General features: G+C 43.3%; 1 protein-coding gene across 1 annotated transcript in view; it reads left to right on the top strand.

Moving 5' to 3' along the window:
- Nucleotides 1–24297, top strand: part of CTNNA1 (catenin alpha 1) — a 207794-nt gene that overhangs the window by 53410 nt on the left and 130087 nt on the right. The window contains exons 4-7 of the mRNA XM_026660889.2: nucleotides 277–443; nucleotides 1739–1858; nucleotides 10296–10562; nucleotides 14257–14460. Coding sequence (XP_026516674.1) covers nucleotides 277–443; nucleotides 1739–1858; nucleotides 10296–10562; nucleotides 14257–14460 — 758 coding nt within the window. The remainder of the gene's footprint in view (nucleotides 1–276; nucleotides 444–1738; nucleotides 1859–10295; nucleotides 10563–14256; nucleotides 14461–24297) is intronic.

Below are 24297 nucleotides of genomic sequence, written 5' to 3'. Positions count from 1 at the left end.
AACAAAGGCTAAATCTGAACTTCTGTGCAAAATCTATGAATCTAGTGTTTTAGTGACATTTTTAATGCTTCCTGTCCACACTGGGAAGAGTGAAGTGTAGGTACCTTCAGTTTTATAGTAATCACTGGGTGTAGTAACCCAGGAGTGAACACTTTCTGATACTTTCTAAGATTGAACTCATTCAAATAAATCCCTTATCTTTCAAAGTGTAATTCTGAAATGAAGTATGTAACAGTCTAAACCTGAGAAAAGACATTCTTGCTAATATTTGTGCAGGTGACTCAATGAAGAGTGCCTCAGGAGAGTTTGCAGATGACCCCTGCTCTTCAGTGAAACGTGGGAACATGGTACGAGCAGCCCGTGCTCTCCTGTCTGCTGTTACCCGGCTGCTTATCTTGGCTGACATGGCGGATGTCTACAAGCTACTTGTTCAGCTTAAAGTTGTAAGTGTGGTTTTTCATCTATAACTCAGTATTTCATTTTCCATCGTCCAACATATGTTAGGCTTATTCTGACAAGCTGTCTTTTTGTTGTGTATTGTCCCTACAACTAATCTGTTCTTCTGCTCCCAAGTCTGTTGCTCCCAATGCAAACTGGGTCTGTGTTTTATGGGTGTGCCCACCCATAATACCATATGTACATGATAGTGTTAATGTTGCTTTATCATACTGGGCTCTGGAATTGCCTTTTTAAATACAGAAAAATATGTGGAAGCATGTTACTTGGAGGAAAAACCCATGAGAAAAAGCTGCCCCAACTTAATCTACTAGCTTTTAAGTACCATATAAACTCGTTCATAAGCCGAATTTTTTTTTAGTAAAAGGAAGCACCAGAGAAGAGGGTTGGCTTATGAATGGGTATAGAGAGAGGGAGAGGTGGGACACAGCACCTCCCCCCAACAGAGGGAGCAAGGAGAGGCAGCATAGTCAGCAGAGCCAGAAGGGAAGAGGCAGGGCCAGAGTCTCTCTGCTTCTGGCCACACTGCTCTCCCCCCAGCCTCCGAAGCAGCTGCAGCTCCAGGGCTGGCAGGCTGCAGCCATGCTGCTTGGTCCCGCCCCCTAGAGCAGGATGTGGCTGCGCCGCTGGAGCATGCTGCAGCTGTGCCACCCGGCCCAGACCGCTGGAACGTGCTGCGGCCACGCCGCCCGGTCTGGCCTGCCAGAGCAGGCTGCGGCCGCGCTGCCCAGCCTGCCGGAGCAGCTCCAGCCAGGCCAGAGACATCCTCCCCAGAGAAGGTGGGAAGGGATGGGATGGGGAGAGTGTGGGGGTCCCAGGCTAGAGGTGGGGTCATGTGGGGGGTGGTCACAAGGGTTACTCCCCTGACTCCCAGCTCCTCTCCCCTCCCCCCCCAAAAATTTCCCCACCAGTTGCTGTCCCGGCCCATCAGGGTAAGCAGCTGGCGAGCCAGGACACTTTGTTTACCTCGAGCGTCCGCAGGCACGGAGGTAAACCTAACCATCTTGGCCCACCAGCGGTTTATCCTGGTGGCCCAGGAGCCAAAGTTTGCTGACCCCTGAATTATAGGGTCGGCTTATGAACGGGTTATACAAATTTCCCATTTTTACTTCTCTATCTTGGGGGGGAGGGGCAGCTTATAAATGAACCGGCTTATGATCGAGTATATACGGTATACCTTAAGTTTAAAAAATAACTGCTTGTTAAAGTGAGCTATAAAATGTCTTGGATTTTTCTGCAAATTGTACACTGGATGGTTAAAAATATCTACACTGTCTTGTAGGTGGAAGAAGGTATCCTGAAATTAAAAAATGCTGGTACTGAACAGGATTTAGGAATACAATACAAAGCGCTCAAACCAGAAGTGGATAAGCTTAATATAATGGCAGCCAAAAGACAGCAGGTACAGTAACAGTACTTTTTTGTTTGGTCTTCAGTGTCTTAGCTCTCTTTCCCACCCACCCACACAAAAAAACAAACAAACAAACAAAACCAACAAAACCACCTTTTGGAAACATGACTGGGCCCCTCTGCATGACTTCTAAGCCCAAGGCATTACTAATAAATATTGCATGTTCTGTTGGTTGCTATGCACTGCACCCACAGTGTTCAAAAATTGAATCTGCATTCTAGTAATAACTCTGTTCAGATGTAGTATAGTACTTATTATAATGAATTTATAGACGAATACATTTATTTTTAATGGAACAGGCACTAATGCAACACTCTCCCCCCACTTGCCGTCTCCCCCCCCCCCCCTTTCCAGTGTTAGGGACTCGATTTTAAATTTAAGTTGAGAGATGCAAATGTATGGTTCCCACAGCAACTGTAACTTGGCAACATTGCACAATCCTAATGCCTTAACATTTTGGTACTTCTGTACAAAACAATACATATAAGTAAGGGAGTAGAATTATGGTTCCTGATAAGTAATAACACTGAGTTTCTGAGAGGGTATAGTCTAAACCATAATGTTGCATTAATATTAGGTATTTGCATTTAATTAGGGTTTTTTGTTTTGGATTGTCTCATTACCTTGAGCAAATAAACGCTTCAGCAATCTCTCCACTATTTTCTATGCAGCCTCCTTTAAAGGACTTTGTGGGGGGGGGGGGAGTCAATATCTGTACCTCTGACTAACTTGGTGAACTCTGACTTAATCTTAAATGTGTGTCGATTTTGATATGCTTAATGCTTTTGCTGTCATGACTCATTCCTATAGATAAATAAATATCAGTTTCTTTGAAAAGTAAAGATGGGTGAATAGTCTTATCAGTTTGAAATGGTGTGGTCTTTCTAAATTAACTATTTCATTAGTGTTCATGCTATTTGTATGAAGTAAAACTTCTAGCATATCACTGACACACACTTATTCTAGCTTCCTTTATATGAATAGACAATTGGATAATGCCTATTTTAAAAATGTAATTAGTGAAGTGCAAGACATTTGCCTGAAAACAGTGTTTATATTTATTATAATAAATATGCAAGTGAGATAGGTGGGGGTTTGTGTTGCTACACGATCTGCTATGTGAAAGGTTTGTCTTCTGCCACAAGAGCAATGTTTGTGCTCATCATGCCTCCTCCGCTTAGTTATAGGTCTGTCTTGGCTTCAGTATTATCCATCCCTCTTAAATTTCTGCTTGGCATGTTTACTTCACCTTCCTCTTTGCTGTAAGCTATCGCTATTAAACTTAATATTTCTCTGTCAAGTGCTTATTTTCCCTCTGAGCATGATGTGACTAGAGCTTTGGGACTCTAAACTTAACAAGATAGTGGCAGAGCTGGGAATAGAAACTGTGATACGAGGCTGATCACCGTTTTAATTTCTTCCACTGAGAGTAGTACCTAATTGGTAGCTAACTTCATTGATTTAGTATGTTTTGTCTTTCATAAACTGCATTAAGTTCCTCGTATGAAAGATGCTCACAAGTATTGGACCTCCTATTTATAATGGTCATACTCCAAAAAGAGTGTTTGGGAAAACTCATGCAGGCGTAGTTAAATCCAAATTAGCTGTAAATTGTAGCTACTGGCTTAGTGTCTAGATGAAACGAGGCATGGATGAGAGGTGGCTGGTGGAAGCTCAGTCTAAATAAAACTGAGGTGAAGTGGTTGCTAGAGCATACATCAAGCATTATCTTCCTCCTCTGATGGTTTTGTTTGTGCCCATCAAGTATTAAAGGTAGCAATCCAGAAAGTGCTGTTAAGCAACCACTTGGTAGCAGTGTAAAGATTTTATTACCTCTTCACTCTGGTTTGGAGATTTTTTTCAGATGCAGACCTTGCTACTATCGCCTCAAGCCCAGATTCCTGCAACACTGTCTACATGGGACAACCCCTTTAAATCAGCGTGGAAACTGAAGCTGGTCTGTACTGGCTTTCTATGGCTGGTGGCATTTTAAAGTTCTTCAAGTGCTTGCTCATATCGATTCCAATTAGGTGTGCGCGCGCCGTGTACCCGATCGTCGGAAGATTTTTACCCTAGCAACACTCAGTGAGTCGGCTGAGGCGCCCCCTGGAATGGCGCCCTTATGGTGCCGGATATATGCCCCGGCCGACCCAGCGCCCCCTTAGTTCCTTCTTACCACCCATGACGGTCGTTGGAACTGTGGAGCCCAGCTTAGCTGATCTCCACTTCCCTAGCTCTTAGCTCGTTTATACTTGTAGATAGTTTTTATAGAGTAGTTGTTAGTAGTTTCTAGTTGTAGTTATTGTTGTTAGTGTACGTAGCAATTTGGGGGTAAGAGGCGTCTCCCCTTCCCTCCCTCCCAGTCCCCGGGCTCATGCCTAGGTCTCCGGGTTTCAAACTGTGCTTGGCCTGCCTTAAGCCAATGCCTAAGGGAGACCCCCATGACTCTTGTTTGATGGGATTCCCCCAGGCACTTCAATCAGATAAGTGTCGTATTTGTAAGGCATTCAAGCCTCGGACTAAAAAGGAGCGGGACTTTCGCTTGAAGCAGCTCCTTATGGAAGCGGCACTTAGCCCAATGTCCTTGGCTCCACGTCGAGACCCGGTGCTGACCCCGTCGGTCCGAAGCGTGCCTCTGGCACCAGAAGCAACAGCTTTGCGACCCGGCACCGGATGTTTCCGGCACCGCCAGTGCGGCACCGCTTGCTGTCTCCGGGACCCAAGAAGCAGCACAAGCAACCTGCTTCTCCTGTGCAGTTGCCGGCACTGCCTTTGCCTCGCTCGGAGCAGCGTCCCGTGCTGGACTGCCTCGTGAAGGCTCCAACTCTGGCACCGTTGATTCCGGCACCACAAGCGCCGTTGAGTCCGGTGCACGTAAGCTCCCCAGTGCGTACCGCGGTTGAGCTCGGCCTACCTTCCACCCCGAAGACTTTCTCCACGGCATGCGATCTGATTGCGCTCACCGAGCCGGGACCATCGCAACCTTCGGTGCCGCCGGTGCAAGCTTTTCCCTCGAAAGGAAAGCCTCCATGATGCACCCTCCGTCGCAGAGCGAGACGGGATAGCACCGATCCCGTTCCCAATCCCTGTCACGGTCCCGATCCAGACACTGGTCTTGTCCACTGCACTGCTCACAGTCCCGGCACCGATCACCATCTCGGCGCCGGTCGCACTTGTGGTGCCGCTCTGCCTCGCGAAGATCTTCTTCCCGGTACGGTCGGTACCGGTCCAGCTCCCGGCACCGATCCTGGCGCCCATCTACTCTGAGTTGATCCCGGCACCGCTCCGCCCATAGATCTTCGTCGAGATCCAGATCTGCCTCCCGGCACCGATACGACTGTTGGTCCTGATCCAGGTCACGGTACCGCTCGAGACCGTGGCGCCGAATCCCATCTCCGCAGCGCGGGGTGACAATGCAGGACAGCGCGACCCAGCATGAGCGATCGGCTCCACCTTGGCCGTCCTGCCCCAACTCGAGGTCGTCCCAAGCAGAAAAGTGGCTACCACGTCCATGACCAAGACGCGGATGTTGCTAGCCAATGGCACAATGAGGGGCAGGATTCTGCTCAGGGACCCCCACAATGGTCCTTTTGGACCCTTTGGGCATACCATCAGGCCCAAGGTGTCCCCTCGGGGGGCTTCTCGCTCTGCCCACTCAGAACCCCGGGTCCCGGAGGCCGCTGTCAGTCGCTCCCACCCCCAGGGGGCTCTGAGGCGACGGCCCTATCTTCAGCTCAGGCCCAACATACCCTTAAAGCCCTGACCGGGGTTATTCTATCTACTACCCAAGATCCACAAACCTGGAAATCCTGGACGCCCCATCATCCTGGGCATTGGCACTCTCACTGAAGGACTGTCTGGATATGTGGACTCCCTACTCAGACCCTACGCCACCAGCACTCCCAGCTATCTCCGTGACACCACTGATTTCCTGAGAAAACTACAATGCATTGGTGACCTCCTAGAAAACACCATCCTAGCCACCATGGATGTAGAGGCTCTCTACACAAACATCCCACACACAGATGGAATGCAAGCTGTCAGGAACAGTATCCCTGATGATGACACAGCACAACTTGTTGCTGAGCTCTGTGACTTTATCCTCATGCTCAGTTATTTCAAATTTGGTGACCATATATACCTCCAGACCAGTGGCACCGCCATGGGCACCCGCATGGCCCCACAATATGCCAACATTTTTATGGCTGACCTGGAACAATGCTTCCTCAGCTCTCGTCCACTCACGCCCCTTCTCTACCTACGCTACATTGATGACATCTTCATCATCTGGACCCATGGGAAGGAGACCCTGGAAGAATTCCACCATGATTTCAACAGCTTCCACCCCACCATCAACCTCAGCCTGGACCAATCTACACGGGAGGTCCACTTCCTAGACGCCACAGTACAAATAAGCAATGGCCACGTTAACACCACCCTATACCGAAAACCCACCGACCGCTACGCCTACCTTCATGCCTCCCAGCTTCCACCCCGGACACACCACACGATCCATCGTCTACAGCCAAGCACTGAGGTACAACCGCATCTGCTCCAACCCCTTAGAGACCAACACCTACAAGATCTTCACCAAGCATTCTCAAAACTACGATACCCACACAAGGAAATAAAGAAACAAATCAACAGAGCCAGACGTGTACCCAGAAACCTCCTGCTACAAGACAGGCCCAAAAAAGAAACCAACAGAACTCCACTGGCCATCACCTACAATCCTCAGCTTAAACCTCTCCAACGCATCATCAATGATCTACAACCCATCCTGGACAATGATCCCTCACATTCACAGACCTTGGGAGGCAGGCCAGTCCTCGCCCACAGACAACCCGCCAACCTTAAGCATATTCTCACCAGCAACCACACACTACACCATAACAACTCTAACTCAGGAACCAACCCATGCAACAAACCTCGATGCCAACTCTGCCCACATATCTACACCAGGAACACCATCACAGGACCTAACCAGATCAGCTACAACATCACCGGCTCATTCACCTGCACGTCCACCAATATTATATATGCCATCATGTGCCAGCAATGCCCCTCTGCTATGTACATTGGCCAAACTGGACAGTCACTACGCAAGAGGATAAATGGACACAAGTCAGATATCAGGAATGGCAATATACAAAAACCTGTAGGAGAACACTTCAACCTCCCTGGCCACACAATAGCAGATGTAAAGGTAGCCATCTTACAGCAAAAATACTTCAGGACCAGACTCCAAAGAGAAACTGCTGAGCTCCAGTTCATTTGCAAATTTGACACCATCAGATCAGGATTAAACACAGATTGTGAATGGCTATCCAACTACAGAAGCAGTTTCTCCTCCCTTGGTGTTCACACCTCAACTGCTAGCAGAGCATCTCACCCTCCCTGATTGAACTAACCTCGTTATCTCCATACTGATTTATACCTGCCTCTGGAAATTTCCATTACTTGCACCTGAAGAAGTGAGGTTCTTACCCACAAGCTTATGCTCCCAATACTTCTGTTAGTCTTAAAGGTGCCACAGGACCCTCTGTTGCTTTTTACAGATTCAGACTAACACAGCTACCCCTCTGATACTTGTTTCCATTAAGGAGGCATTGCAGGTATAGGTATACCAGCAACCCCTTTTAAATGTAGGCAAGGCCTAAATATCTGCAAAGATTAGAGCAGGGGTTCTCAAATTGGGGGTCGGGACCCCTCAGGGGGTCGCAAGCTCTCCACCTGCACCCCAAACCCTGCTTGCCTCCAGCATTTATAATGGTGTTAAACATATAAAAAAGTGTTTAATTTATTTGGGGGGGGGGGTCGTACTCAGAGGCTTGCTATGTAAAAGGGGTTGCCAGTAAAAAAAGTTTTGAGACCCACTGGATTAGAGAGACAGACAGGATTCACTCTGACTGGATGTGGGAGAGGAGAGACTCAATATTAGAACACCCAGGGAAGATTTTAAATGCCCAAAACAATTTCTTAAATGAGACTGAATAAAACACAGGGTGTTTCTTGAGTAGTCAAATACATTCCTCCTTCATGCAATTCACAGTTGATTAGTCTTCCCATTCTTTCTTATGTGCATGCATAAAAGGAAAACACCAAAGGATGATCTGATAGATTTTTGGTACAGCCGGAGAATTTAAAAATAGAACCTGATCCTAAACCATAGGCCCTGACAAATGTGCATGGCACCTTTGGATTCTTGACGTGTGTGGGTTTTTTTTTTTTTTTTTTTTTTAATAAATGGTGTGACCCTATCCTGGATTGTTTGTTTATTTTATTCAATGGCAGTGGGACCCTTTCATAGTCTACATGCACAAGAGGAAAGAGTGAGGCATTATTCCCTGAGTTACATGTCCTTTTATGGAAGGAAAACATGACTTTTTCATGTTCCATTGGTTTTTCTCTGCGCTCTGAGCTGAGGGGTGAAAACATTATTTACTTCTTTCCTTTGGAAAAGAATGCTTCAATTACTGGTATGCCAGTGACCTTTCACCTCAGTTACATGTAATGCAAAATGCACTCCCATATCTAGTGTACAGACTCATTTTCTTGGAATGTAGTTGGCCATACCTTTAGATTAATTCAAATAAAACATGGCTTTTCACTCTGATTCCGCCCCCCCCCCCCCCTTTGAGTCTTTAGTGAACTTCAGCACTAGGGAAGGGAGGGAGAAGGGAAATATTTAACTACAATTCTAAGGTGTTTGGCTCAATGTGGCTTAGAGTGGAAGACTTTGTATTCTGTAAGCTGCTGTTACAAAAACTTATTACTGCTCTAAAAGATATTTAAGCTCATGTACAGCAAAAATGTTTCGAGAACCAAGTGTCCGTCCTTTAAAACATCTTGAAATTACAAATGAAAAACCGAAAAGTGAGAGCTTTATGGCCTTTGAATAAATGTTTGAGACACTGAAAATTCAGATTTATAATTTGACTTCTGTGCTTATACACTGCTATTGTGTGAAAGATATTAGATAAATGTGTCCACATCTTGGGAAAGGAAAGTATCTGGAATTTAGTCGGCTCTCACACTTGGCAATAAAAACTAGCTTGGCTCTTACCACTAATCTAAAAGAATAAATGTTACCTCTTTTTGAAGATTTAAGAGGAAATACTATGTGATTATTTGAATGTAGAGTGAGGTTAAGAAAAAGAAATTTGTCACTCCAGCCTGTTACCACTTAACAATCCAAAACCAGTGCCTACGTAACCACTGCATCCCGCTGTTAGTTTATCTGCTTTCCTAAGCATTAGGAATTGATGCAATATGGCGGATGACGTCCAGGTCTATTGTCAGTATCATAGGTCAGGGCAATTGCACCTTTATTTTTTCCCTTATGGTCCTACAGAGGCACCCACTTCTAGGCTTCTGGCTCTCCAGCAAGTCACCTGTTTTGGTGGGGAGATGCAGCTCTCTCCTTTTTGACGGGAGTATTTCGAGGCTGCACAGTTCCCTGTCTACGCTGTGAATTCCCCAGCAAAGTTGGACTGCCTAAAGTAGGCCTGATTTATATCCTCCGAGGAGAGAAGCAAACAGTGTAACTGCTACAGTTAAGTTATCACACAGCTCTAAGCAAGCATTTATTCTCAAGGTAAAAGTATTATAGAGAAAACAGAGGGTTTTTTTTGTTTGTTTGTTTTTTTGTTTTAAATTACACACGTGCTAACAAGTTTACTAGAGCAACTCCAGCAAGGGCTCTGGCAGGTGAACAGTCCTTCAAACCTCACCAAGGGGTTTTCTGTGGTTACAAGTTCATGACTGCCTTGGCTCAGAACAAGCATTCCTATGAATTAGAGACTCACTCCAACCCATTTTGTGTCTTTGCTCTGCAGAGACTGTGAATAGGTAAGCGGCCAGATAAAGGCTGATTTCAGAGGCGGGTAGTTAGTGTTCTCCTCAACTGTCCTGGAAACTCATTCACCTGCCTGACCCATTATTTTAAGTCTTTTGAAACTCAATGCTTCCAAGTGTTGGCATTAGTGCTCTCTTCCCCATAGAAGTAGTTAAATACAACCCCACAATAATACATACATACATACATACATACTTGCATTTTTAATACAGTGAATTCATAAGATACTTACAATTAATTCAGTAAGGTTTGTTCAGGATATTGCAGGAAATTGCTATATCTGTCAGTCAGCATTGAAAACAATTGTCTGCTCTTATGTCAAGTAATAAATATCTTAGCTTGTAATTTTAGAAAGCAGGATTATGAACGGCTGCATAACATCAGTCTTTATGCAACTATTCTAAAGGTAGCCAAATTTTGTATTAACTGCATGCATGGGAAGTAATGTTGCTTAGCTGAGGTGTAACCTCATGTTAAGCAAAGATCATGCTCCTATGCCTCTTCAGGGGAAAGTATGTAGATACTGAGTATCAGAAATGTCTTTCAATATTGATTACGTTTTCCTTGCAGGAATTAAAAGATGTGGGTCATCGTGATCAGATGGCTGCAGCTAGAGGAATTCTGCAGAAGAACATTCCTATACTTTACACTGCTTCTCAGGCCTGTCTGCAGCACCCAGATGTAGCAGCTTACAAAGCCAACAGGGACTTGATTTACAAACAACTGCAGCAGGCGGTCACAGGCATCTCAAATGCAGCTCAAGCCACAGCATCTGATGATGCTGCCCAACAGCAGGGTGGAGGGGGAGAGCTGGCTTATGCACTTAACAACTTTGATGTAAGTATTGAACCTCTTTCGAAAAAGTATAGCTTAAATCTGCTTGTAAATCAGTTAAAGGCGAGAAAAGCTCATGGGAGTAACTTTGATAACCATGAAATTGTATTTTGAGGGAGGATAATCTGTTAGTATTAAAGTACGGTAGTCTCTATATATTGCTATCTGAAAGATCACTTTGTACTGAAGGCCTCCTATTTTTGGGATCATCAAAATCTTTACATTGATATTAATAAAATTAGAATTTATGGTGACTGTAAAATACACATAAGAGCCATACTGATTCTGACTGGAGACTTGTGAATTGCCAAATTCAGAGCAAACTAGCCTTGTACGAACAAAATAAGAGACTTAATCACAATATCTTCTGGTCATTACTTTGAAATTTAATATAGCTTTAATGATTTAATACACTATAGCATGACAGTAAATATTCTCTACTATCTAATACATTATTATAGTGTAGTAATAAGTAATGTGCTCTTAATAGCATGGGCTCTCACTACAATGCCACAAGCACTCTGCTGAAAAATGTAAGTATCGTGACCTTTGAGGATTATTCAGTTTGGAGATTATTCAGGGAGGAGGGATGTATGCCACAAGTGCTCTGAGAGACTAGTAGAAAACTACTGTTCCAAAAGTCCAAGTGATATGACTCATGATGTGCTACTTGGGTGCATTGGGATGAAATTTTACTGGAAACTCATTTAGTATGAAGTATTTTTACTGGCGCTTGTTTGTTTGTATTACTAGATGGAGGTCACCTCAATCACATACTTTATTGCAGGCTTATTAGAGAGATTATTTGGGATACTAGATTAGCTCTAAAACTATTACTGATGGCAGCCTTGGTCTGGGTTTCTGTAGCTACAAAGACCTTTGAATAATAAAGAAGTTTTTAGTAATATACTTCATAAAAACCTACTTTGGGAAACATTTAATACAGCTGTTTTTAAGTCTCTGTCACTTCCCACTAGTCAGCTAGCCTGCCTCACTTTGGCAACTGTTACTCCCCCTTTTTGGCCCTACCTCTTTTTCCTTTACCCACTGTCCTCTCTGAACACTTGTTCTCCTACCCCTCCAAAAAAAGGAAAACAAATTAATCTAAAACAAATGCATATATAAATATGCAATAGACACAGGGCTGGCTCCAGCGTTTTTGCCGCCCCAAGCGGTGAAAAATAATAAAAAAAAAAAAACTGCGATTGGTGGCACTTCGGCAGCAGCTCTACTGCCACCACTTTATTCTTCGGCGGCAATTCGGCGGCGGGTCCTTTCCCCGGAGAGGGACTGAGGGACCCGCCGCCAATTTGGTGCCAAAGAGTCGGACGTGCCGCCCCTTTCCATTGGCCGCCCCAAGCACATGATTGGTGCGCTGGTGTCTAGAGCCGGCCCTGAATAGACATGTGGCAGCCACCATGCTCACTTTGCTTGTATATTAAATCTCTTTTCCCATACATTTAATCTCTAGGCTTTGCCTACACTAGGGAATTTGTACAGAAAACTCCACCTGTAGCTGGGTCAGATGAACCAATGTTTGCAACATTTAGAAGTCCAACATTTAGACTTCGGGCTCTAGCAGCTGCTTTTGGCACCATATTGATTATAGTTGCTCTAAGTAAGTTTAATTGACATAGTGTCTGAAAATGGCTTGCCAGAGTCAGCCATCTACACTAAGGTTCCCAATGTTGCTAACATTTGTGCATCTGAACCAGGGTTAGCAATGGTTAAAGAGGCTTCAGAGAAATTTCCAGACAGGTGTTTTAGGTTGTATCCGCTTCTGGACTCTGTCTTCCATTCTACACTTAACCTAATGGAATCCTAAATCGTGACTGGCACTTTTGGGTGCTAACATGAGATTGACAATTTTATGATTAAGCTTTATTATATAAAAGCATTCCATATTAAAGAGTAGGTTTGGGGAGATGGTAATGGTAGAACTGCGCTGTAGTTCAGCCTTTGGCTTTGCTGATTTAGCTCAAATCGTTTAATGTGGTGTTTCTAGTAGGACCAAGTACCTAACTTCCTTTGTTCTGCTAATTTAAATTAGAAGTGGCTCAAGTGTTACATGGGTGGGCTTTCTGGCCCTCAGACTTCAGCTAGTGAGTCTTCTCTTGCAGTGTAGTCAGTGGCTATTAGGCCAGTGTGAATAGCTGTAATAAGGCCTTTGCATGCCTTCACTTCCAACTAGAAGAAGGGGGAGAAAGACAATAGGCGTTCATTTATACCAGTGGTTCTTAAACTTTTGTACTGGTGACCCCTTTCACATAGCAGACCTCTGAGTGCGACCCCCCCCCAATAAATTAAAACCACTTTTAAATATATTTAATACCATTATAAATGCTGGAGGCAAAGCGGGTTTTGGGGTGGAGGCTGACAGCTCGTGACCCCCTTCCCCCCCATGTAATAACCTCGCGACCCCCTGAGTGGTCCTGACCCCCCAGTTTGAGAACCCCTGACTTATACAGACCTTCATCTCTCCAGGTAATTTCCTGTTAACAGTAGTAGAGTTCTTGTTGTATAGACTGTGCTTCTGGCTTACTGTGGTGTTAGAACTATGATATAATTTTAAATAAGTACCAAAAGATATCTAGAATGCTGATTAACTGTATCTGGCCCCAGTGCCGTACTGGATCAGTAGCATGTCAATAGCTTGTATTGATGGGTCAGATTTGCAGTAACAACACTATAAATGTGTAGGAAGAATGCTGTAGTGTGCTCTAAAGAGACCCTACATGCTTCAGAATTCCTATAAGTAGCTGTGGTGTCTTGGTAGAGGGGGGAAAAACTGGCTACTACATGAAGTGAGTGCTCCTGGAGCTTAGTCCATGTTATGAACTGACTGTCTGAATGTCAGTTCAGAAGTTTCAGCACTCTTTCTAAAGCACCTAAAATGGCAACCCCCCAAAAAAAATTCTATAAAAGTTTCTGCAGTTTATTTGAACAAGTCACATAGTTTCAGACTGAAATGAATTTCTGTGATGGCATTATGATCCTTCTCTCTCTTCTCCCCCCCCCCCCCCCAATTGAAAGTAGATCGGCTGGTGCAGCCTTAACTCTCTCAGTATGAGCTGTGTTGCAGTAAGACTCAATTAATATAAACCAGTGATTTGCTTGAAGATATTGCCTTCTGTGATGTTTAAATCTTACTGTAAATATTTCACATCAAAACTTTTGCTTTTGAGAACAACTTACATTGTAATCTGTCCCAATTTATCCAGTCCTTTCCCTCCCCCTCTATGTAATCATGCAGAGTATCACCATAGTTAATCTACACTAGATAGACTTCCAAAATCATCTTGTTTATGATGGAGATAATTGAATTTGACAGCTGAAATAATTAAGTCTTGTACAGATTGAAACAGTTACCTAGAGTTCAGTAGCATGAACCTGATTTATCCTGGCATTTTTTAATTTGTAATTCCTGTAACATGCTTTCTTGTGGCCAAATTTTGTTTAGCTGTCAACATACAATGCTAGTCATTTCTTGCAGTAACGTAATCCATTGGGGAAGCCTCTACAAATTTACTAGGCTACCTAGGAAAGTTTGTTCTCATCTATCACAAGCACCCTTTTTTGGCTGTCTTTCAGGACAGAGAATGGATTTGCTGTAACTATTCCAAGACTGGCTCATTTTGATGGAAAAATGGTAACAAGTGATGTCAGTTACTGATTACTGTAAACTTTCCTTTACTAGAAACAAATTATTGTGGATCCTTTGAGCTTCAGTGAGGAACGTTTTAGGCCTTCCCTGGAAGAGCGCCTGGAGAGCATCATTAGTGGAGCAGCCCTAATGGCTGATTCATCCTGCACACGTGATGACCGACGGGAACGCATAGTTGCAGAGTGTAATGCAGTGCGACAGGCCTTACAGGATCTACTTTCAGAGTACATGGGGAATGTAAGTATTTTAGACATCCTAATTTTAAGGTGGTTGTTTAACTTCCATATATGAGGACTTCAAAACTAGCAATGAAACTGTATTCATTGATCTTAAAAAGCATCTTATTTGCATGAAGGGAATTATAATACTGAAAATGAAAACAGTGGGACTCTTTTTTTTTCTTTCCTTACTCTTCCAAGAAACTGCTTATTGCCACAAAATCCTAATTCCAGAAATTGTCTTTAATGTTTGAGTGAGTTCTTAACCAGTTATTGGCTTAAATTTGTAACATAAAGAAGAATTAGAATGTAATACATAATTAGCAGAACTTTTGATAATTTGGGGATGATGGCAGGAAGGTGTTTTTCAATATCTTTTTAATTAACCTTGTATCTCTCAATGCATAATTATTTTTAACCAAATATCTGCATTTCAGGATTGATTGTGAGTTACTTTCACTCAGCTTGATCAATGATAATGCTTTAATTTTAATTTCACATAGTGAGAATTGCAGTACTTTTCTGGCTCCAAAAAAAAAAGCCATTGTTAGCATTGGATTCAGAGCAGTTTGCCCTCAAGGAGTTGAAGTTTAGACTGTCTAAAATGGTTAAAGTATCTGCTATTTGTTTTTTCTCTGTAAAGAACCTGGATACACTTATTTCAGTCATGTCACTCTGAAGATTAGATCAGCCTACGTATTTTGCGAACCATGGCTCTTATTGTTTTTCTACTGTCTAACTTTTCTCTACTTAAACTAAACTAGGTAGGAATAGAGGGTAGCCTTTTGTCATGTTGAAAGTTGAATAATGGAATGGCTCCATGTTCTGTAATATTAAGCCCTGGACCTATTAACAAAATGTTCTGGAGAAGGTACTGGACTTGAGATGGCAACTTGCAGATGGCAGAATTTATTTAAATAAATGAGAACAAGTGAACTTCTTGAGGGACTGTTAAGTACCCTACAAAACTAGATAAATGGGCTTATATGGTGGCAGATGAAATTAATTATTGACGACAAAGACAAGGGAATACGCATTTCTGAGTTAAAAATTCACTAATTAGAACCACTGTATTGGGGTGGGGAGTGGTATTCATTTCTGACCAACCCATCTAAAGGCTGAAGTAGAAGGAATCCATAGACAGATGACAAAAGTGATTAATGGCATGGAAACACCTCCAAGTGTTTGTGGAAAAACAAAGGTAGATTAGGACTGTTTAGAGAAGATTTTCAAAATAAGTAAGGGTAATGGAGATGGTAAGTGCTGTCTTACAATATAGAACAAGGACAGTCAAAACTGAAAGGCAACAAACATTAAAAGGGAATACTTTTTACAATGTACATTTAAACTGTGAAACTCATTGCCACTAGACATTAAATGCTTGACAGAATTCAAAAATTAAGTATTTATATGGAAAACGAAAACATCCCCAGTTACAGTAGCTCTAACTTTTTAAAAAGGGATATAAACCCTTGTATTTCAGGTCAGAAGCAAACCACTAACTTACAACACTTAGGGAACTCTATGCATCTGAAGAAGTGAGGTTTTTACTCACGAAAGCTTATGCCCAAATAAATCTGTTAGTCTTTAAGGTGCCACCAGACTCCTTGTTGTTTTTGTAGATACAGACTAACACGGCTACCCCCTGATACTTGACACTTAGGGAAAAAATTCACCCTGTGGGCAAGATATATTACAGGGTGTTGTACATGTGAATCATCTAGGGTGGCAGCTAGATTTGAGAATGTATGCCTACCAGTTGGTAGCTAAAACTGTAGCAAGAGGTAAATGTCCTGATTTTTTTTGATGGGGGAAGGATGAAGATGTTGAGACTCGGTCAACTGCCAGTGTAAGACTTCATGGCTGTGGATTTCTTTCTGCCAAGATGGGTATCCTATTTGTTTAGCTGTGTACTGTTAACCTGTGTGGTATGCTAGTTAAAGGTATATCTTCTGAGCTGGGAAGAATGTATTCTTAATTTATCTTAATTTTTAACACATTGTGAAATTAGTGATGCATAATGAATTAATTTTTTTTTTTTTAAATCTCTGCCATACTGTGATTATAGGCAGCCTATCTTGGAAAAATGAGATTAGAAGCTCAGTGAAATCAAGTGGAAAAAGCAATAGATGAGTCATGGTAAAAATTTGGGACACTGTTTAAAAATATATATCACAGCTAGAAAAATCTCAAAAAATGTTTAAGTCAAAGAATGAATCACATAGACAATTTTAAATGGTGAAAAAGGAACAAAGCACTGCCACAGAATCCAGCTTTATCCAATTGATGTAGACTTGTTTTTCCATAGTCTCCTATTAAAAAAAAGAAATTAAGTTGGCATAAGAGCATGATCAGGCATTCAGTCTTTCCTTCAATTGCACAATACTAATTGTGCAGCATAAATCTTATTTAAGTGATAGAAGCAGAGGTATTGAAAAGTGCCAAGTTTTGAAATGGAAGACTGAGGTAGGATCATGCTGAAAATGTGTGTTTGGGGATAGAAATGTCCTTAGGTGGACACACTTCCAGTCTTAGGGTATGTCTACACTTACCGTAGGGTCCGGCGGCAGGCATCCGATGTTCTGGGATTGATTTATCGCGTCTGGTTAAGACGCGATAAATCGATCCCGGAAGTGCCCCGGATCGATCCCGGAAGTGCTCGCCGTCGACGCCGGTACTCCAGCTCGGCGAGCGGAGTACGCGGCATCGACGGGGGAGCCTTCCTGCCGCGTCTGGACCCGCGTAAGTTCGGACTAAGGTACTTCGAATTCAGCTACGTTATTAACGTAGCTGAATTTGCGTACCTTAGTCCGAAGTGGGGGGTAGTGTAGACCAGGCCTATGAGACTTTATTTCTAAAGAATTTTATAGCTTCTGGGATGCCTTTCAGATGTTGTAGGCATACTAGAGCTGCTCCTAAATAGTGTATACTCTGATTTAAATTTTTGTGTTTTTGAGGACAATGGATAAGCAGATTAATTCTCTGATCCCTTGGGTTCCACCCCTAAGTGCTCTGTAAAAGGTTGTGGGCATCAAGCTCTTACTGTGATGTGGAATCAAATGGAAAATGTCATACCACTAGAAGTGCAGAGTTTTAAGCAGCAAGAGGTGTATTCACCAGACTTGTCTGAGGCTTCTCCAGTGTCCTTGGCACCTGCTGGAATCATCATTAAGGTTCCCAGCTTGGTCCTAAAGCAGGGGTGGGCAAAGTACGGCCTGCGGGCCGGATCCGGCCCACCAGCAATTTAAATCCGGCCCTTGAACTCCTGCTGGGGAGCAGGTTCTGGGACTTGCCCCCTCCGGCGCCCCAGTCGGAGAGCAGGTTCGGGGGTCACTCCATGCGGCTCCTGGAAGCAACAGCACGGCCCCGTTCCAGTGCTCCAGCCGGGGGGCAGGGTCAGGGGCTGCTTCATGTGGCTCCTGGAAGCAGTGGCATGGCCCCCCCCTCTGGCTCCTACGCATAGGGGCAGCCAGGGGCCTCTGCTCTGTACGCTGCCCCTGCAGCTCCCATTGGCCAGGAACCACAGCCAACGGGAGCTGTAGGGGCAGTGCCTGCAGATGGGGCAGCAGGCAGAACTGCCTGGCCGTGCCTCCACATAAGAGCTGGAGGAGGGACATGCCGCTGCTTCCCGGAGCCACTTGAGGATCCCAGCCCAGAGCACCCTCCTGCACCCCAAATCCCTCATCTGCAGCCCCATCCCAGAGCCTGCAACCCCAGTTGGAGCCTGCGCACCTTCCCACACCCCAATCCCATGCCCCAGCCCTGATTCCCCCTCTGAACCCCTTGGTCCCATCCTGGAGCACCCTCCTACTCCCCAAACTCCTCAGCCCCAGCCCAGAGCCCCCTCCCACACCCTAAACTCCTCTTTTCTGGCCCCACCCCCGAGCCAGCACCCCCAACCCCAATTTTGTGAGCTTTCATTGCCCACCATACAATTTCTGTTCCAGATGTGGCCCTCAGGCCAAAAAGCTTGCCCCCCACCCCTGTCCTAAAGGCATGTAATGTGACCGTTGCACTAAACTGAGGAGGGAATCTTGCCCCCCTGTGGCTGATTTCAGAACTGTGGCTTCTTCACTTAGTTCCATGCATATTTCCTCTCCCTCTTTATCCCTCAAAGCCTGTCCTTTATCAGCAGTGACATGTTTTCTAAGCCATCAACATCTTCCTCCATAAGTTTGGTTTCTCCACTTCATTGCAATCCAGTAGCCACTGCTTTATAACCTCAATGCCAGCTCTGGTGGGGGATAATTGCTCATTAGTTTATATAACAAATTTACAGATATAAGTGCCTGATGTAAAATTATCCATCAGGCTGCTTGTTTCACACTTGCAGTTTAGAATTTACTCTTTGGTGGTGAAGTCGGCGGAGCCTGTTCAGGGATAATGTGGACTTTAAGGAAGTATACAAAAGACATAGAGGATTGGTATTTTTCTTTGATATACATGCTGTTTGCTCAGAAGTGTTCTGAGGCTAAGGCCTTTTGTTTTTGAGGCATTTTCTTCCAAGTCTTAACCTTTTTTTCTTAAGAGGGATTGCAACACACACTGTCGTCGGTCCAATTTTCAGGATTCAGCAAATAACTAGAGTCCTGCAAATCTGCAGATATCTGCTTTATATCCGCGGAGCATGTTTACAGATTGCGGGTTGGATGAGGGGTACAGATTTTATATCCACGCAGGGCTCTACAAGTAACTCTTCTTTTTAATCTTCAAGGCTGGGATTTGTGATACTGGTATCTTTCTTTATGGGAGTGCTCTCACACCTTCTATAGTGAAATAGTTTTCCCCATTGAAATTTTCCTTTTAATTATCTACAAGTTTTTGGTAATAGTGCTGAGTGGAAGAACAAGAAGAGAGGGCTAAAAACCAAGCTATTGCAGTAGGAGGACCGAAAGCTTTGGTCCAGCCTTACTGACTGGGGAGGAGCGTTAACAGTCCAGGTTGTTTTTGGATGCGAGAAACTGAAGTTGAGTTTCTCAAAAAACATTGACAACCACAACTCCATCTATAACATACAACTCTCTCAAGATTTAAATAAGTTTCTTAACAGTTAACCGTGGTAGATCATTCAAATATTCAAGTATTTGAGTCCTGGAAGGATTTTATTAAATGAAAACAAAAATGCTAAAGTGTTTGAATGTAGTTTGGCTGTCCAACAGCCACTTATACTCGTATCAATGTGCTATATATTCTTCTTTCCTCTACCTCCAAGAACCCACTTGAATGATGCTCAAGTGAACGTCAAGTTTAATCTTATCATATTAAGCAAGATGCAGAACACACATTTAAATACCATAAAAAAGCACTTACTCACGATTGCCAAAATTAATACATGGGTATCTAGAGACAAGTAAGTTGAGGCCCTGCAGTGTGTCCTAACCAGACACTGTATAGGATAGAGCCATCCTGAACCAACTGCGATTGTGACATCACTTCCATTGACTGAACTCCAGTAACAAACTGTGGGGGAAAACACCCACAATACCAGAGACAGAGATGATTCTTGCCAGTCTCTCCCTAATACTTCAGTATCACCTGAATTTTATCCAGATTGATCCTCAGACAAGTAGCTCTCAACCATATCTCTGTGTTTCTTGTCTTTGGCCAGGCATGCACTAGCATTAGCTGGAATAGGTAAAATAGGCATATGAAACTGGGTATTGTTATACCAAAAGTACCCTCATTCTTGCCTCCTCACTGACCCTCCTAATGGTCCGAAAAGGGCAAGATGGGATTTTTGTGCTGCTGCTCCACACCACCACCACCACACAGGCCTTGTCTAAATGCAGAAATTGCACTCAATTTAGGGGGGGTGGGGGGGGGGTTGCATCAATTTAAGTAACTCAGTAACTGCTTTGTGTGTGGACGTTCTTGCCATAGACTTAAACCTGGCTGACATCCATTTAGCTTGCTCTGTTATTCAGGATAACTGTTGGGGATCATGATTGTGATTGGAGGTTACCAAAAATATAACTGAGTTTAAAAAAAAAAATGCACTAGACCAGTCCATGGAGGACAGGTCCATCACTGGCTATTAGCCAAGATGGTCAGGGTTGTGCCATCATGCTTGGAGCAATACTAAACCTCTGACTGCAGGAAACTGAGAGGGGAAGATAGGTGGATCACTCGAACTGCCCTGTTCTGGCACTGGCCACTGTCAGACAGGATACTGGCCTAGTAGACCATGGCTCTGATTCAGTATGACATTTCTTATGTTGGAAAATAGGCCACAGGACGTTAGATGAAAACCTTATGTTAAGCACTGAGGTTTTCACTCAATATGATAAGTCTTCTCTCTTCTGACTACACTGAGCTTGTAATAAACAACGATGCACTGATTTTTGCCTTACTGTGTTACTTAATTACTTTGTTACTGAGCTAGAAAACTAGGGTAGGATGTAAACCTTTAAAGCATACATTAAGGCGTTGAAAAGATGTGTTAATGCTTAATGTAAGTACTCTGAGGGGTGGGGAGGATTTGGGTATCTTTTTTCCCAGGGACCCTCATCCCGAGGAGGTGCTGGTGGGATGATTTCATAGGAGTTATCAGTTCAGTAACAGGCACAGCATATGGTCCATGGAGAATATATATATATATATATAATATTTTTTTTTATTTTGATGCTGGTGCAAGCAACTAATTAAATTTTTGACACAAAACAGTGTGCTGCCTCTTAAACTTAGAGATAGTGAACATATAGGAAGCTATTTACCATAATCACTGATCAAGCCTCATTCCTGTTGGTTGAGGAAAGGCTCTTTAATCTACTGCAGCTAGACACTCAGTACAATAGTGCCCACTGTGTGAGGGAATCTGAAAACTTGAGGGTGGATTCAGCCAGAGTATGTGCCATTCTATCCTTGAGCTGTGTGAGAGAGATGGTAGTGTCAGATGTCTTCACAAGAGTTGGGAAGCTTGTCTCTTTAACACATGGAGCCCTGAGGAAATTGACAAGCTAGAAGGTACACAAATGTATTAGAGCTTTGTGCTGTTTGTTTGGGTGTTAAAGCTTTTCAAATCTCCACTTCCCACTGTCCCCTCCCCTCGCCCCCCACAAGTGGTTCAGGTGCTGACAAATAGCACTGCTGTGTGATATAGAACCTTCACTACCAGTGTGTATAGTGCTGTCCAGCCTGACTATTCCTTTAGATTATTTGTGGCATGTGGAGACTGTAAATGATTACAGTTTATTGCAGCCAAATCTTTGACCATGCAGGTGTATCAGTACCTGAAAGTCTTGGAACACATTCCATCAGATCCAAAGCAGTCTCTTCAGTGTATATCAGAAATGATTGTATTGCAGAGAAACAGTGCAGGCGTATGGAAGGCAAGTCAAAATTAATTCTCCATATTTTAAGCCCAATTCAGGAATGCACTTCAGCAATCAACCTAGATCTTGGGATCCCCTTCCTTTGGAAATTGTTACAGCATATTCTTGAAAGAATGGGAATCAAGGCTGATGGTACATGAGTGAGAGAGAAGTTATTTAATAGTAGCTGTGGTTGTTAGCCTTTCCTGTTAGTATAGAACCATGCTGATTAAATTGAAATAACTGCGGTCTCTGTGTTACTGCTCCCGGTCACCTCACGTGGAACGGTTATACAGTGAGGGAATGCCTGTGGCCACAAAGATCATGGCATTAAGGAGATCAGACTTAAGTGCTAAGAGTTGCCTACACGTCCAGGAGAGGAGATCTGCTGCCAAACTGGTCAATCCCTCTTCTTTTACACCCGGCTCCCTCCACCCCCCCATTCAGCTATGAGCAAGAGGTTTTATTGGCTGAAGTCTTTACAGTATTTTGGGAAAATGTAGTATAGTAGTTTTGTGAGGCTTTTCTCAAAATATGAAATGCAAACAAAATTGGCATGGCTCATAACTTCATACTAGCTGAGCAAGTTTTAAGGGTCTGGGGAGAAAGACCTCTTCTGAAGTAACAGGCTGATGTGCAGGTCTCTGATAATGAAGTGACAAATGCCACAGCTTCCTGTGTAATTAACTTTTTGTCAAAGCTGTAAATTTGTTTAAAAAAAATAAATAAAAATTAGAATGTTAAATTTGGATTTTTCTTCAAAATTCTCTATTCTGTGAATTAATCTTTTGGAAAAAAAAAATCTTAAATTCATACAAAATGCGAAATCCTCAATCCTCTTAAATATACCTGTCAAATAGAATTGCACTTATTAATGAAGCCGTAAACAGTGCTACTTGAGTGGTCTTTCAAAGGCAAAATGATGGAGCATGGATGGAATAAAACATACTTTTCACAGTGACTACCGATCTGTAGATAAATAGGAATTTAGGCTCCAGCATGATCATGCTTTCATCCTGGAAAAGTATTACACACACAACTTGACTTTTTAATTTCCCTCTTGGATGGAAAAACAAGAATCTGACAAATACATTAAATCTAAGCCATAACTCCCCTTATTCCTTTTACCCCTTCAAAGATAGACTATGGATTTAATGTCTTCCTGCAAACTGCTGACTAGAAGATTGGGGGGGTGTGTGTGGAGGGGAAGAGTTCAGGCATTCTTTGCATTTCTTTATAGTTGTGAGAAGGTTTAATGCTAGTAGGCAAGTGATACACTCCTATTGCAGCTGGGCATGAGGGGGAAATAAAGCATAGAGTTTTAACTTGGACAATATCATGCAGTCAGTGAAAGAGTCCGGAGTAGAACCCTGATTCGGAAGTCCTGATTCAAAGTGCCATGCTCTGACCATCAGACATGTTCTTATTATACTTTTTTTTTTTTTTTTTAGACTGAATGTTCATATGTAGCTTGTTTCCATGATGCTGATATGTCCAGAATATTCTGGGTTCACTTCAAAGTGTGGTATTGTGTCCCAGGTCTCCAAGCCTACCCTGATCCCATCTCCTCGCCTAGCTCACACAGTGCCAGCAGGGAATAATAAGCATTTCTTGCTACTTCCAGTAATGACTGGATTGAACAAAGAAACAGGCTATTTAAGGGGGCATACTGACTGGGAAGGGGGGGAGAATCTTGGATGCATTCCTCTTATGGCCTGAAGACAGGGTGAAGGGTGGAGCATCTTTGGGAGAGTAGCCAAATGAAACAAAGACTCCTGGCCCCATTCTGTTCTTTTCAGGGAGGGAATTAATAATAATCCCTTCAGTAGCCAACTCCAGAAGGGTTTGGATCAGGGCAGAATTCCTTGCCGGTTGGCGATAGAGGGGTGCAATGTGTTAGTGTGCACGTGCTTCCTTGTATACTTGGAACCATAGTCCATGCTAGGGTGGCCTCTTGTTCTTCAACTTTAACTGTGGTCACATCTGTTTATGAATACTAAAAGCATTAGTCGTCCTGTTTAAACAGGTAGTGACTGGAAGGAATATGGAAGGGAGGACTTAGAGTAAGAAAAGGAGCCTGGGCGGGGGGAAGCAGACAACGGGCAGGAGAGGAAGAGCAGAGAAAACAGTGTATCCTATAACCACAGGCAGTTCTTTGTTACACCAGTAAATAACTGAATGTGTTACTTTGTGCTCTAACCTAGTTAAATGGCTTGAGTGATAGCTTAGCTCAGTGTACCTCCATCCTTTGCATTTCTAATGTGCCAAACCATAATAGTGTCTAGGCTCATGGAAATAAAATGGGCATTTTATAGTTCACATTTCAGAAAGGTGTTTGCGTGGTGGTTTTTTTTTTTTTTTTTTTTGTGGTCTTTATTGGGTTAAGTTACATGGAGAACATTTTGCTGAGCTTCTAGAATGTCTAATTCAAGGTTATTTGAAAACGTTTACTATCTTCTGACCTTTAAAAAACATGCATTACTGAAAGATCAAGAACACTCTCACTGAATTGACACTCATGGTAGAACACACAAACCCCCAAAACT

Source organism: Terrapene carolina, unplaced genomic scaffold, assembly GCF_002925995.2.
Source record: "Terrapene carolina triunguis isolate 2854851 unplaced genomic scaffold, T_m_triunguis-2.0 Scaffold838, whole genome shotgun sequence".
In the NCBI taxonomy this organism is placed as follows: Eukaryota; Metazoa; Chordata; order Testudines; family Emydidae; genus Terrapene; species Terrapene triunguis.
The sequence above is the reverse complement of the archived record's forward strand: the minus strand, read 5'-3'. Positions and strand labels throughout refer to the sequence as shown.